The sequence below is a fragment of the Drosophila persimilis genome, unplaced genomic scaffold (assembly GCF_003286085.1).
Source record: "Drosophila persimilis strain 14011-0111.01,24,50 unplaced genomic scaffold, DperRS2 tig00000000-arrow-pilon, whole genome shotgun sequence".
Lineage (NCBI taxonomy): Eukaryota > Metazoa > Arthropoda > Insecta > Diptera > Drosophilidae > Drosophila > Drosophila persimilis.
The window spans coordinates 23,493,659-23,508,914 of NW_020825288.1; the positions used below are offsets into that span (position 1 = coordinate 23,493,659).

A 15,256-nucleotide genomic window follows, 5' to 3' on the forward strand; every position below is an offset into this window, starting at 1 on the left:
TGATTTTTCCGCTCTCGTTCGCGCCGCTGTTTGTACGCCTAACCTGCAGCTCCTCCGCCCGTTGGCTGCGATCAGTTCGGACGTCATCGCCAGACGTGTCGCTCGATTGATTATTGCAAAAAGAAAAGCTTCGAGTACGTCGTATCTATAAGTACGTGTCTGTGCAAAGTTATACGCATGTGAAATCAAGTTCACTTTAGATGCAGCTTGGCCAAAAACAAAGTTTACATCATTCGATATTCGAAATCAACAGCCTTCGACCTTGCGTGCTTTTGTGTGCTGTTCTGTGCTCTTTGTGCTCTCTGTGCCTGTGTGGCTATATTTTGTGTAAACATTGTTAGCATAGATCAGTGGAATCAGTGGATGTGGATCCGTGGATAGCTGCTGGGGAAGACGGGCTCCTCCAACCTACCAGGGCCAGCGCCCGCACCCGTTCCCGAGAGGCTTTCGTGATCGTTTCTTTATCACCTGAGTCACTTTGTATGGCGCTCACGTCACAGCCAGCCCCCCCCCCCCCCCCCCCCCCCCCCAACGCCCCCGCCTCTGTCTGGTCTGGTCTGGTCTGTGCAGCTCTGGAATGTCTCTCTCTTCTCCGCTCTCCGCTCTTCCCAGCCGACTGTCTCTCTCGCTCTCTAGATCTGTGCGCCTTTATGGGTTCGTCCGTTACCATTTTTAGTTAACAAACAATTATATGGTTACACAGAGCCATTTAGAGGCCATTGCAGGAAACAAAATACGTGCCTCCACACCACCTACTCCACCACCCCCCACTCCCCACTTCCACAGGCCCATCCGCAGAGACACATCAAATCAGTAATCAATTTATTCCGACCTATGGCACAATAAATACTCCGTATTAACCTCAATTAATTTAGCTAATTGAGAGCGCGTGCCCTCGCAATCTGCCATTTGATTCTGTTCTGAATGCGTCGTTCTCTATGGTTCTCGCCTTCGACCAGGTAACAGTAACGGCAACAGAACGGTAACCATAGCCGTAGTTCTAGTTATCGCCGTTGCTCTTTCAAGTCCAATTCCCTATATATGCGCACTCACACCCATACGGATCTAGTATCTTATCTAATCAGTTTATTAAATACGAAAACACAGCGAGAAACCATAAAAGAACCCACACACACACACAATTCCTCATTTATTTTTGCGAAAAAAAGAGGAAGACCGCTCCGCTACCACAGCTAAACTTTTGTGCACTAGTAGGGGTAGAGATTGGGTGGATAGCTTTGGAGCACCAATAAAATCTAGTTTTAGAAGTGCAGATTGTGCTTGGCCTAATGAAAGCACTTCAGACTTTCTCCTGCACTGGATTGGCTTGGCCTCTATCCTCAGCTATTTAGCTCCTAAAGAATAGTTTCGCCTGTCTCTGATACGTCAAATATGACTACTCTTATTCTCAGTTAATCCAAGAAAGATAAGGTAAAATTATAAAAATTGTGATATTGACTAATCCCGGTTGGAGATTATGGAGTTGTGAGTAATATATTGACTAACTCGCTGTTGGAAAACTGTTTATTTATGGATGCTGTATATGGGAAAGGGGAACGGAACGATGCACCCATTTACTGAGACTCACAAGCAAGGCGCTGATAAGGCGCAGTCCACAAAGGACTGAAGTGAACCGAGCTGAACCAGACTGGCAATTGCACATGAGTCTGCTCTATAGTGGACATTAAGTGTCGTTTAAGTCAAATAAAAGCTTCAAGACCTCCTCCTCCTCCTCCCCTTCATCATCATGTGCAATGTCAGTGGTCTGGCCAACGAAAGACTGCAGCTAGAGTGTGAAATGTTGCAAGTGTTCCAAGAACACTCCAACAACAACAAATACGTAACTTGATATGTAAAGTAAAGTTTACAAGAGGCCAACCCCACTGAACAGAACAGATAACAAAGCGACGGATCGGAGAATATTGTATATGAGTTATAATACACTCCCTCCATACAATACACTCTTTATATTGTATACAAGGGTATTACAAAAAGAGCTCAATTATGTTTAAATAATTTATTATGAGTATTAATTACAATGCAAGCAATGGAGCGGCTTCCCGGCTTCCCGGCTTGATAAACAGTTTCCGTTTATTTTCGGCTCTATGGGAGATATGTATGTATGTGGCATGGTACTTGGATTATTTATAGGGCGTATTGAAGTTCTCTGGAGGAGTTTAACCTGCACTTTCCATCCATTCCCGTTGGCTGTTCTCACACCTGTTCTCTTATCCGAAAGCTATCGGAAACTGTATTGGGAATGTTCCACTCATTCAGAAGTTTTCGGCGGTATTGCTTAATCAGCTGGTTGTATAAATAGCAAAGCATATGTATGCCTGAGTAGCATTGGGACTTAATTATTTGCACGCTCTTGTAGTCACTAAAACAGCTCCCAAAAGCTGTTCTGTTTGTTTATAATAATTTAAAATGCGTCCAAAAAAAGAGCCAAAAACAAGAGGCTAGGTTTGCTGTTTATTTAGTTTCGTTCCGGCTCTCGGCCCCAAGTTTGTTGTTTTGTGATTTTTGGTAGTGCCGTGGCCTCCACCTAATGGCCAATTGTTCGGACGCAGTTTGTTTAGATTTTTGAGCGAAAAAAAACCTGTTTCTATTTGTGGATTGCTGTTGCTATTTTTCAGGCACGAACTCGTCCGATTTACTGTTGGTAACGTCATTCAATCAAACTTATGCACATTAGGGCATATTTGGATTCAAATTTCCATCAATCGAAAATATATCAAACTTTATCGTTCATTGAAACATACATATTTTCCAAAGGCTAATGCAATAGAAACACAGCACTTAACCTTAACCGCAAATGAAGATCCCCCTCCATCAATGATTAGACTTAATTGTGCGGACCCCGAGCATCAAAGTGCTCCCAGTCAAAGTTCAGACTCTGTAGATCGCGTGCCAATAGCAAGAGTACATCGCATTTAACCCCAAGTTTGTGAAGCACAGAAAATGGATCTGAATAACTAAGTATACTTATATAGATATATCTTCCCCGACACTGATCAACCGATCGGTTTGAGTGCTCAAGTTTTCGAATCGAATGGGCTAAAGTTCAAATGAAATCATTCGGGTCGAACGGTAACATGTTGATGAATGTCACAACGGAACCGGTTCGGTTCTGTTGTTTTCCTCTTTGTTGTATCAGCTGTGCTGAGGCAGGCTGCTGGCTTTCATGTGTGGGCTGGTCTTCCACCTTTCCGTGGGATGAGTCACTACTAGAATCTGAGGAACAGCAAGGCAAGTGTGGTCTAGGCCTTCTATTAGAAGCTCCACATTGAATGTGTGTAATTATATTCGGTTTGCATTGTCCGAGATTCCATCCCAGTGACAGGGATGAGTCATATACCTACAAGATAAATAATTCCCGGAATTCCGATGAGTTTTCTGCGTACGGAGAGACCGCAAGATTCCCCAAGCCCAGGTTCAGGCCCCGGCCCAGCCCCCCCAGCCCCTGGCAGCCTGGAGTGCATACATACGATATGTAAATTGGCCAAAAGTCTTTTGATTTCGGTGTTATTTATACGGAGTATCTGTTTTGTTTTGTTTGGAGGCTGGTGGGGAAATCTAGTTTATGTTTTGGGTCAACTGGAAACGGAAAAAACCAGTTTTAATTAAAAAGAAAAATTTATGAAACGAATGTTGGTTGTTTGCTTGTTAGTGGTAGTGTTTTTGTGGCTTGACAGATGGTGAAAGTCTATTAGGTTTAGCTGAGCTTTTATTTAATTGTTATATAAGCCCGAACCACCATAAAAGTGAACCTATTTCCATTATGGAATCAACATTCGCAGAATCAATTGCGGCTGATGGAATTGGAATCCAGACCAGACCTCGATTGCCGTCGTAAAAGCTCAAATTGCTGTCCCATTCTGGCCTTCGCTACATTTTTTGTCGTTGTGTGGCCTTTTTTTTTTAGCTGTGCTGTCGATTAGATTAGAACAATTTTGAAGTTCAAGTGTCTGTGGCGGTACCGAGAACTCTGCTACCATCAAGCAACCATCGGCCTTAGCAATGGAAAGAGTTGCATGTATGGATGATGGATGTATGGGGCAGGGCCAGAGATTTCCGGTTGCCACAGCCGCAGGATGAAAGCCGTGCACGCGGGTGTGGGTGTGTCAAGATAAACAAGCAGAATCAACATCTGCCACCAAATGGTGCAATATCGCAGACAGAACTGTCAAGCAAGCAACCCGCCTGACGCCTTTATTTTGCTTTCTTTGCAGTTTCTCAACAAAGACTTAATCCGGAATGACGTCGACGATGTCGAAGAGTCCGCGCCCTCTGAAAATTACCATCGTGGGCGATGGCATGGTCGGTAAAACCTGCATGCTGATAACCTACACGCAAAACGAATTTCCCGAGGAATATATTCCAACAGTGTTCGATAACCATGCCTGCAACATCTCAGTGGATGATCGGGAGTACAACCTAACGCTGTGGGACACGGCTGGGCAGGAGGACTACGAGAGACTTCGGCCGTTAAGCTATCCAAATGTGAGTTGTGGCTGCGGCTGCGTCGTAGGTGTTATGCAATTAAGCGGGGCTAATCAATTTCGATTCGTTTCGGGCTCGCTCTCACAGACGAACTGTTTCCTGTTGTGCTATTCGATCAGCAGTCGCACCTCTTTCGAGAACATCAAGAGCAAATGGTGGCCAGAGATTCGTCATTTCTCAAACAACGTGCCGGTGGTGCTGGTGGGCACTAAGCTGGACTTGCGCATACGGGACTCGGAGAAATTTGTCACCACACAGGAGGCGAAACGATTGCGTAAGGAGATCCATGCCTCCAACCTGGTCGAGTGCTCCGCCAAGAAGAAACAGAACTTGCAGCAGGTGTTCGAGGAGGCTGTCCGCGCCGTCGAAAAGAAGCCAAGGTCGTCACCCAAGCCATCCTGTACATTACTGTGAACTAAGTGTATGCTTAATGTTTAATATTGTTATTATACGTAATGTATTGTGTAACTAATTTGTCTGACTCTTTGTGCTTCGTTTTCCAAACTCTGTGTAGAAAATGTACCGTTAAGTTCATATTATTTAAGTGCTTGCTGTGTAAAAACAATCCATTTTCCGTGCGACCAAAGTGCATTTCTGTGTAAGAAAAACAAAATCAAAATCAAAACAAAAACAATATAAAATCAAAAACCAATATATATATATACCATAAAATATAAATAATTGAATTTAAATGCATATGAAATGCAACCCAAATCGTTATTGTACATATTCAATAAAAACCTAGTCATTAAAATCAGTTATTGGGTTCTAGTTTTCAAAAAGTCCCGCCAATCGAAATAGTTTCGCTGCCAGTCAGTCTTTTGTGTTTTTTCTTTCCTGCCCTGGAAAATAGTACGATAGTATTATCGATATTTCGGTATATAATGGGGACCTCCGCGAATGTACGCGTTTGATGTACAAAAGAGATAGAAAACAAAAATTTTAACTGGTTGTTTTAGGCGATTCGATAGAATCCAATTTTAGTTTTAAAGCGGAGGTAGCTGAACGCCAGAACCGAAGACCCTGGAATCTAATCAAGATATTTCGTTTGTGAAATGTATGAACCGGCACTTCTATGCATGGTTAGTGGTGTTAATTGAACATTATTTCAGACACAATCTAATAAAAGGGAGTCCCAGAGATTTGTCATGCTCCGTAGGTATCAGGATCGAGATAAATATATACAAGATACTAATAATATACATGAATATGTCTAAAACATGTCAATTTGAGAAAAGGTCTTTATAAATTACGTTGTTACTTCGTATAAAATAGGGTATACAAAGGCCTATGCGCGCTGCATGTCTTCAAATACCAGCAACATTGCGACTGTTTTTTTTTTTGAACTATTTGGTTTAGGCCTTGTTTTAGTCAAAATGCAATAAAAGCAAGGACTAAAAACTAACCAATCTTGAAGAAAATTTATTCATCAACGGCCTAAAACTATGTGGGCAGGGCTAAATATTCTATCTAGCTAGTAATATTCGACGGAATATCAAAAACGAGGAATATGTGTAATAGAACTTGAGTTGGTCAGTATATTTACGGTATATTTTTAAAGTGTGACGGTATATTTTGGCATTTGTCTGAGGGTCGGACCGTATATTTATCTGTTTACAATTTGCAGTGATGATGTGGAACTTTAAATAAATTAAAAAGTTAGCAAATAGGATGGACATAACCCAGCACTTTAAGGCGAGTGTCATGGCGGTGCGCCTGCAGCGTAAGACTGAGCTGGCTTCGTCCGGCAAAGGCAAGCCCACGGCAGGACCAACGAAGCCTACTGGACCCCGGGATGACTTCGCCATTGAGGCCAAAAAGGTGTGCAACAAGATCACAGATCTGCGCAATCTTCTCATAGAGAATCGCACTGCCTACATGAGGATTGGCCAGCACCTGAAGAGTGCGGCGCACATGACAGATGCCCAACGCAATTTAATCGATCGGGAATCGGAGAAATTCGTTGCAGTCTACACGCAGCTTCTGGCCAAGATGCGTATCGAATGGAAGAGTGTGAAGCGGAAGCCCCAGGAGCAGCAGCACATCGAGGCCGTGCTCGACTTGTTGGTGAGCTATCTGCACGGCGTGGAGCAGATATATCTGGATCAGAAAAAGTACCGTGTCCAGCATGAACTAGAGACATACAGACTGCTCAAGCTGGCGGCAGACAAAAAGAAGATACCCGTCCGTCCAGCGGGCGGACAAAGTGCTAAGATCGGTAAGCGCCAGATCAGCAATGGCAGAGCCGAAAGCAATGAGGCGTCGCCGTCGGACGATGGCGCTCCCAACGACTTCGGCGACAACGATTGGAACACCGATGGGTGGGGCGAATGGGATGACGACGAAGATGAGAATGTGAATGATGATGATAGACAGCTGGAGAGCAGTGCACCTCGGTCAACGCGACACAAGTCGCGAACGCGAAAGCACAGCAAGGACAAGAAGGCTGCCCCAAACGACTCTTCGGCCAAGGTGGCACTGGATGAGGATATTCACAAGTCCGCACAGGAGCTGGGTGACGAAGAGGATTCCCTGAGCGCGGAGGATGTACAGCTGTTTGAGGCTGAGAATGTCCACATATATAATTTCCTGCAAGGGCTCTCCGAGGAGGTAGAGCAGATTGGGAAGAATGTGGTGGACATAGCCCAGCTGCAGGATATTTTTACCGAGAAAGTATGTCGATTCACTCCACAGAAGATACAGAATACTGTCTCAGATCTTGTCTAACACTTAATGCAATGCACTTTCAGGTCGCCATGCAGCAGCACAACATCGATCGGATCGTCAGTGCCGTTGTGGGCAGCACGGAGAACGTCAAAGATGCCAACGAGCAGATCCGCCAGGCAACCCAACGAAACGCCTCCGTTCGTGTCTATTTCCTGTTCTTTTTGATTGTTATGTCGTTCTCCTTGCTGTTCCTGGACTGGTACTACGACTAGGACAGGCCTGAGGAGAGCCGCAGTAAAACACGTTTTATTTAATCGTTGGATCGTACTAATCGACATAATTCGTTTATTGTATAGTTTATAAATAAAAGGAGAAATGAAAGTGTGATTCAATTGCTTGGTTTCTTCAATGAAACGATGTCAAACAACTTGGAATTAAAATAGATTTGAGCTGAAATCGAACTCTTAGGCTTAAGGTTCCACGCTTAAGGGTTTAAGTGGGGGTGGCGGGGGTCGTTTCTTTTATGATCTTTTATTCCTAGGGGCTTACAGTCTAATGAAGTAATTTGTTCGTTTAATTAGTGGCTTCTCTATATCAAAGAATACGTGGTTCTACTACGTGGAAACATTAACTCAGACTATGCATAAGGCTTATTCCTAGAATGCAGAGTCCGTTTCATTGACCTCGGCTGATATTCATTGCATGAACGTCTAAACGTCTAATTTCTACCTAACTTAACATCTATTTATGTGTAACCTGTCGATTGTTACGGAGTGTTGTGTGTGTTCTCCGTGTGTGTTTGGGGGAGTGTATTCATTGCTTAGTCTCTAGGTTTTTTATGTGCAATTATGGATTGCATTCGATGCAGTCTGCTGGTTGGTTGGGCTGGTCTGGTCCTGTCTGGTCTGGGCTTAAGGACTCTTAAGTTTGACTCCAATGGAAGCTATTCGCTAGAGCCACTAAAAGTAGCAATAGTAGTAGGAAGGCGCCGCTGTAACGTGGCTTGGTTGTTGGTAATTGTAATAAACGCAATTATTGAAAACTAAATAATAATTCGGCCACGTGGGTTATGGCGTTGTGGCAATCGAATCTAGGCTAGGAAGACTACGTCCAGCCAAAGCACTGCTCTCCGCCGAATTGGAGATCGGGCAGCATTCGTCTGAATTGTTATTGATATTGCTCATCGGGGTCAGCGGTGTCTCCTCCATGATGGGTGTGGCTGGATTCTCGCTGGACTTGTCATTGCGGACGCTGCTGATGATGCTGGTGGTGCTGCAGTTGGACGCCGACTTCAGTGCGGTCTCCTCGTTCAGGAACACTCCAAGCGGCAGATGGGAGTTCATGTGAGCTAGTGATTGGAAGTGTAGCAAAAATCAATTAGTGGCTTGTCTATTTCGTCAGCGATTAAACGGTTTATAGGTGCGTCTTAGGGCTAGGCCATGCAGGAAGGCAGTAAAGCATTCTAAGCGTGCCAAGGATACTACTACTACTATTATATCTAGGACTAGTGCCAACAGAATGTTGGTTTTTGCTTCTTATAAACGAGAGTCTTTACCGCGGAAGCCCATGAAATGCAAGAAGGAGCGTGGACAGAACTCGCACTTGTAAAACAGTTCGCTGTTGTGGGTGCGCCGGTGCTTGCGCAAATCTCTGAGATACTCGAATGCCTGATCGCACTCGTCGCACTGGTAACCGAGCTCTGGAATAGACAATTAATTGGTGGCCTTCTGCACATAGTAATTGGAAATCGATGGGAGCTTGGTGCAGATCGAGTGCGAACACTCGGTAATGCTTGGGACATCGTGAACACGGCACAACGGAGGTTGGAGGAACACTCAGTACAAACGAACACACTGAGTTATGTATTTTGTTATTTATGTAAAGTGCGGAACATTTGCGGAGTAACTTCTCAAAGGTTGAAGCACACGTGCCGCGATATAGTGATACTTGGGTGCTTGGGTGTTGAAAAGTCATGAAAGATCCCATCATGGGATCTAGGCCATGTTAGTTCTACAAAAGTTCTTATTGGAGCTTCTTCCATGTCCGTGTTACAAAGATACAACTACGAGTGGATGTTTTACTTAATATTTCGATTTTAAATAGGTGCACACAATTGTTGGCAAGCATTTGCTGGGTTGGGGGTTAGTTCATGCCAAGCAATAATGGATTCTTTGTTCGATTCAGTTCGGGAATGAATCGAATCGAACAAGGATCAGAGGTCGAGAGTGGCTTTACCTTTGGAACATACGACCACGGTGGAATACACTGTTTCAACGATAACGTTTTGGTGGGGATTAGTAAAGGGTTACGGTTGCACAAAGACAATCATTACGACAGAACATAAGATTAGTTAAGACTAGGACTAGGACTAGGACTAGGACTACAAGCAACTAGCTGCCGCTCCCGGATACCACCCATTCCCTTAGTATGTTAGGCCACCGCATCCGCATGCGTGCGAGCACCCAAAAACTTACCACCGTGAAACTTAACGTGCGTCTTTAGGGCGCTCTCCGTACCAAATTGTTTGCCACACTCGTCGCAGGTGTGCGGCTTCGACAGCAGATGGACGGTGATCTTGTGCAGCGTCAGCTGCGAGGGTCGCGGGAACCGCACATGGCACAGGTTGCACTCGTACGGCCTGCCCTCCACATCGTGCGACTCCATGTGCCGGTGCAGGGCCGTCCGCATCCGATAGCCCCGCTTGCAGATGGTGCACACGAAGGGCATCGAGGTCTGGGCCCCGTGGGCCAGCAGGTGGTGCTTCCGCAGGGCAATGTCGTTGGTGAACCGCTCCTCGCAGTACAGGCACTGGTGGCTGGTCCGCAGTTCGCTGACCTGCACGGAGGCGGAGGCGGGCGTGTTTGGAGCCGAGTCTATCGTGGAAGAGGACGGCGACGACGAGGGCGAGGGTGAGGGCGAGGCCACGGGAGTGGCCAACTGCAGCGACTGGCTGAAGGCCCCCGCAGATTGCGGCCCCACAATGACGCCTCGTTTGCGGAACTGCCGCAGCGTCGTGGTGGAGTCCGGCTCCGACTGCTCTGGCGAGGGCAGGGTTATGTGCTGATGTGTGCTCGTCAGGGGCTGCGGCGACGGCACCGACATGATCGTCGAGGGCGGCGTTAGGGCCGTTGGCGGTGCCTGCAGATTGGTCTGCAGCTCCTCGTACTGTCCCTGTCCATGGCCGTGACTGTGGCCAGAGGTGCCTGCAAAAAAGCGGTATTTAGATGGGAATCCTCTATAAATCGGGCTTCCACTTACAGTCCTCGCAGTCCGGACAGCAGAGAATGCGCTGCCTGCGTCGTCGTGGCGTGTTGCCGTGCAGCTCGAGAGCTACAGGAGGATAGAGGGGAAGATTAGCGGGGATTCTCCCTTGGAATGGGTTCAAGTAGGGCTCACCTTTTGGATGCGGTGAGTGCTGCTGCTGGTGCTCGTTGCTGATCTGCAGTTGAACCTCCTCCACGCGCACACCTGCGCCCTTCTCTGCGCCGCCCGTGTTGCTGGTGATCTGCATGTGGAAGCGCTGGATGTGCAAGTCCAGGGCTCGCTGGGCGGGAAACACCTGCGAGCACTGGCCGCACTGGTACTGCTGCACCACGTGCTGGTTGAGGATGTGCTGCGAGCGCTTGCTGCGCGCCGCAAACGCCAGCGGACAGTGCGGGCAGTTGAATGGCGCCACCGCCGGATGCAGCTCGATGATGTGACGACTGTACTCCAGGCTGTTGGAGAACCTCGGTCCGTTCTGGCAGAAGCGGCACTTGAGCGACACTGCACGGCCCTTGGGCGTGGTGGCAGGCATTGGAGAGGCTGCTGCTAATACTGACTGATTTTGTACTTGATGCTGCTGCTGTTGATGCTGTTGTTGCTGCTGCTGTTGCTGGAGATGGTGCAACTCGTTGCTGATGGGCGCACCGTAAAAATGCAACGGCGCCTGCTGGGGATTACTGGCCGAGGCCACTGGCTGCTGCAGCTCCGGCTGCTGGATCAGTATCATGATGGGCTGCTGTTGCTGCTGCTGCTGGTGCTGCTGCGCCTGCTGTTGCTGCTGCTGTTGCTGATGATGGATCTGCTGCAGCTGCTGCTGCTGCTGATGGGTGGCCTGCTCGAGCATGTAGTTCTCGTTGGGATCTAGCATCGTGTAGGTGGTCTCCAGTGGCGCAGCCTGCTGCTGGTGCTGGTAGAGATCCCCGGCACTGATGTAGTACGTTGTGGTGCTCTCCGATGGACCAAAGCTGCCCTTGATGGCCTCCAGTCCGCCCACTGCTGACCACTGCAGATGTGTCGTGTGCTGCTGCTGCTCCTGGGACTGATACTGCTGCCATTGCTGCTGCTGCTGCTGCTGCTGCGTATCGATGTGAGCTGGCATCAGTTGCAGCTTGCTGGCCGACTGCTGGTGATGATGGTGATAGATCTGCTCGTAGGAAACGGTCGTTGTCGTCTCCTGGTGATGCACCTGAGGCACCTGGACCAGCTGAGGCTGCTCCAGAGCTTTTGCGACTGTTGGCTGCTGACGGACATGAATATGCTCTAGAGGTGGTTGCTGCACCTGCACCTGAACCTGAGGCTCCGCCTGAGGCTGTTGCTCGACCAGAGGCGGCTCCACCAGATGCTGCACCTTAGGGGGGACTGCGACTGCGACTGCCTCGACCTGAGGTGCCGCCACCTGCACCTGAACCTGGGCCCCAGGCGACACCTGCGTTGCCTGTGATCCCTGCTGAGGCTGCAGTTCGTTGAGGAACTGCGTCAGCTCCAGATGCAGACTCTGGTCGGGCTCTGGCGAGGCCTCGATGTTCTCAAAGCAGGGTATGTCATTCTGGAAGCCAATCAGTTCGTTGCTGAAGTTGCTGTTATCGAAGAGATCCTCCTGCTGCCTGGCCCCTGGTTTCTCCCGCAGCGGCGATACGTTATCCTCCGTGGCTGCCACTGCCACTGCCACAGGGCTGCAGTCGCGGGAGGACTCCTGCTCCTGCTCGGGCTCGGGCTCGGGGTCGCTGAGGGAGGCATAGTCGGCGGGGGTGAGGAACTCGTCGATGTGCGGACAGGTCGGTGTGTACATGTGCTGGTCCTGCATCTCGTTGAGGATGCCGTTCAGCGTGGTCTCCACGTCGTTCATCTCCACCTCGAGCTGCTGCTTGGCCTCCAGGTCGTTGAGGGCCAGCGGCAGGGGCTCGGCTCTGGGCGTGGGCGGCGGCGATGGGGCCGGTGTCGTGGCCCCGATCTGCTCGAGACCCTTCTCGCAATGCTTCTCGAATTCGGCCAGAAAGTCCATGGGCGTGGGTCCAGTCCGTACCACTGGCAGCTCATCCGAGGACGAGAGCGAGTCCTCGTCCCCATCCGCTGCTGGTGGTGGTAGTGGCGCCCCATCGGGGGGGCGGCCTGCGTTTGCTTCAATTTCGTTTGTTTGGAGTGCCACAGCAGAATTGAAGCTATCTGCTGTAGCACTCTGGCAAAAATTCTCATCGTTGGCATTGTTGTTGACGTCGTCGGGGTGGTCAGGGTCCTGCTGCTCCTTCTTCTCCGGATCCTTGTCCTCCTCCTCCTCCCCCTCGTCGTTGTCCTGCTCCTGGTCCACGCACAGTCTGCGCTGCAGATCCTCGTTGAGTGCCTCGAGGGGTATGCTCACAATGATCTCTGGCTGCTCGAACTGTCCTGCTCCATCCGGAGATTCCTGCTCCTCCTCACTGACTGTGGCTGTGGCAGTAGCCGTGGCCGGGGCTGTGACCTCTGTGGACGAGGTCAGTTCCTTCGACTGAACCTCCATCGAAGCTGGACTGGCCGTGACGGCTCCATTCAACTTTGGTTCTCCTTCAATCTGTTGATGGGACGGAGTCTCCTCCTCATTTTTTAGGGTGCTCTCGTCCGAGGCATCACTCGATGACGACAACTCCTTGATCGATACTGCCGATACTGGGTTCTCCCGTATCCCTTCATCGCCGCTGGTTCCATCCTTGCCTTGGAGTTCTTTTACGACCTCCGCGTAGGATGATTCTCCTGCCACGTCCGCATCCGCATCCGCATCTGAAGTACTGATGTCGCTCGCCTCGCCGCAGGAGGAAGACGCTTCCACTAGACGCAGCGGAGTTGGACAGTTCTCATCAATCTCGGGCTGCTGTTCCCTTGGATCTTGGCCTGAGATTTCCTCATCAGACTTTGTGCTCTGCTCCGGACCGGACTCAGCTCCAATCTGATGGAGCAGTTCCTTCCCCATCGACTTGTTGCCCACGGATCGCCGCTGCCGCTTGACGGGCATGTAAACGGGCGAACTCCGGGGTCGACGGCCACGTCGCAGTGCGGGCACCGCTGTGGGCGATCGTCGGGGGAACTTGAGGATCGATGGCGCTGAGGTGGAGGAGGGACTGCTGTCGCTCTCGAAGCCGCAGAGTGGCCCCACCGACAGATCGCTCAGATGCTCTGTGGCCGCCTCACTGCTGGTGCTCCTTCGGCCCTCAATCTCCGAGGAGGGGGCCGGCGAGTAGCTGGACCACGACTCGGACAGCTGCTTCCTGGCAGCCTTTGTCTTCCAGGGCATGCTGCTGGGATCAGCGTGGGTCGCTGGTCGTTCCACTGGATCGGGAACGGCATTCACATTCGCATTGGTAGCCGCTTCCGGAGTTCCCGCGGACTGTGTCCGCATTCTGCGCAGTCTCAGCTGCAGGCGACGCTCCTTGGGCGGGGGCAGGACCTCCTCCGTGGCGGGCTGCTCCGTCTTTACGATTTTGGGCCGCGACGATCGAGGGGATAGGGATTCACCCTCCGATTCAGAGATGATGCGACGCTTCCGCTCCATCTGTGACTCCGGCAAATGCATGTAGTCCGACGAATTCGCATCCGTGTCCATATCCTTCGCCTCCTCTTCCCTGGTCTGCTCCTGCTGCTGTGCTTGCCTTTGTTGCTGCTTCTGTTTTCGCTTGGCCTGTCTGGCGGCCTGCCGGTCGGATATCTCCTGGGCGTAGTCCTGCAGGCGCTGCTGCATCCGCACGCATTTCCTTCGAAATTTGGCCACCATCAGGAACTGGGCCATGCACTGGCGGCAGATCTCCTGCGGCAGTCCATCGTCGCGGCTGACCTGTGTGGAAGGAGGGAAAGGAACGAATCATTTATTAGATATCACAGCTTTTAGATGTTAAATTTCGCTTAAAGATGATTGTTCATTGATCCCAAAGCCTCGAGCACTTCCTTGCAACCATTACTCCTATTTCTGACATTTCACAGACCCACAAGCGAAAAGAGACGGAGAATGCAAAAACAAACTACATGTCGTGTGCATGATTTAGCTCAAATCGAGGCTGGGAACGAGTGAAAGTCCAGAGTTGCTATTTTCTGCTGTCCCCAATTCCAAAAGTGTGCCTTAATCTGCTGGCACGTGTGGAGTATCAGTATTATCAGTGTTCACGAGTGCTAAACCCTCTACTTAGTGCACAATAGAGACAGGCACAAGTAGTTAATGACTATTGGGGTGAATGGAGGCAATCGAACGCTTGGTCAAAGGGCAGGGCGATTCCTTTCTTTCCAGTTTCTTCGCTTTCGTTGAAACTACGAATCAATTAACTGCCATTGAAATTGTTAAACAATTTGCCTATTAATAACAGTAGTAAGTAGCCTAACGAGCGAATTGGAATGCGAATGGGTTATGGGCAGTTGGTCAGACAATCCAATGGAGGAAGGCTGCTGGTGGCAGGTGGAAGGCGGCACACCACAGCACAGGCTGGTGCCCCCATTGGAATGCCAACAAACTCTGGCGGTGCTGGCCGTGCTGGCGGGGGCCGTCGGCACCTTCGTTTTCCGTTGTGTTGTGATTTGGAGCAAATAATTTGCTTTGTTTTCCAAATGAACGACTTCAATAAAGAGACGGAGGCTGAGGCATGCCACAAAAAGAGCCAAACCAGACACGAATGTTCGGCATAAAACAACAACAACAACACAAAAACCAAAACACATACGAGTATATTGTACCTTTGAAGAAAAAGACTGAAGACCTGACCGTAATGAAATGATTTCAATTAAAATTTCAAATGCCTGGGGATCCTGATTGATATTTTGTTGAATATTTATACGGCCTTCTCGTGTCTTTCGCTTTTGTTTGAGGGGC

The 15,256-nt window shown here is 49.2% G+C and overlaps 3 protein-coding genes across 7 annotated transcripts in view; 2 read left to right on the forward strand and 1 right to left on the reverse strand.

Annotated features, from left to right (window-relative positions):
• The first annotated feature begins 133 nt into the window (after nucleotides 1–133).
• Nucleotides 134–5,151, forward strand: LOC6592103 (ras-like GTP-binding protein RhoL). 2 transcript variants are annotated; one of them, XM_026995334.1, is made up of 3 exons: nucleotides 134–151; nucleotides 4,233–4,503; nucleotides 4,591–5,151. In XM_026995334.1, exons 2-3 carry the CDS (start codon nucleotides 4,258–4,260, stop codon nucleotides 4,915–4,917), a joined length of 573 nt encoding a protein of 190 aa, XP_026851135.1. In that variant the 5' UTR covers nucleotides 134–151; nucleotides 4,233–4,257; the 3' UTR covers nucleotides 4,918–5,151. The 2 variants fall into 2 exon arrangements, with proteins under 2 accessions (XP_026851135.1, XP_002017286.1); XM_002017250.2 differs by lacking the exon at nucleotides 134–151 and having other exon boundaries at nucleotides 4,162–4,503.
• Nucleotides 5,152–6,149: 998 nt separating this feature from the next.
• LOC6592104 (syntaxin-18) lies at nucleotides 6,150–7,557 on the forward strand. Its single transcript, XM_002017251.2, has 2 exons — nucleotides 6,150–7,176; nucleotides 7,254–7,557. Exons 1-2 carry the CDS (start codon nucleotides 6,175–6,177, stop codon nucleotides 7,440–7,442), a joined length of 1,191 nt encoding a protein of 396 aa, XP_002017287.1. The 5' UTR covers nucleotides 6,150–6,174; the 3' UTR covers nucleotides 7,443–7,557.
• A 77-nt stretch (nucleotides 7,558–7,634) lies between these two features.
• The window catches only part of LOC6592105, a 37,892-nt gene continuing 30,270 nt past the window's right edge, over nucleotides 7,635–15,256 (reverse strand). For 3 of the 4 annotated variants that reach the window (XM_026984190.1, XM_026984192.1, XM_026984191.1), the window contains exons 3-7: nucleotides 10,567–14,233; nucleotides 10,429–10,500; nucleotides 9,645–10,373; nucleotides 8,726–8,869; nucleotides 7,635–8,518 (exon numbers count right to left, since the gene is read on the reverse strand). In XM_026984190.1, the coding sequence (XP_026839991.1) occupies nucleotides 8,238–8,518; nucleotides 8,726–8,869; nucleotides 9,645–10,373; nucleotides 10,429–10,500; nucleotides 10,567–14,233 (4,893 nt within the window). In that variant the 3' untranslated portion in view covers nucleotides 7,635–8,237. The remainder of the gene's footprint in view (nucleotides 8,519–8,725; nucleotides 8,870–9,644; nucleotides 10,374–10,428; nucleotides 10,501–10,566; nucleotides 14,234–15,256) is intronic. The other variant, XM_026984193.1, reaches the window with a different exon arrangement.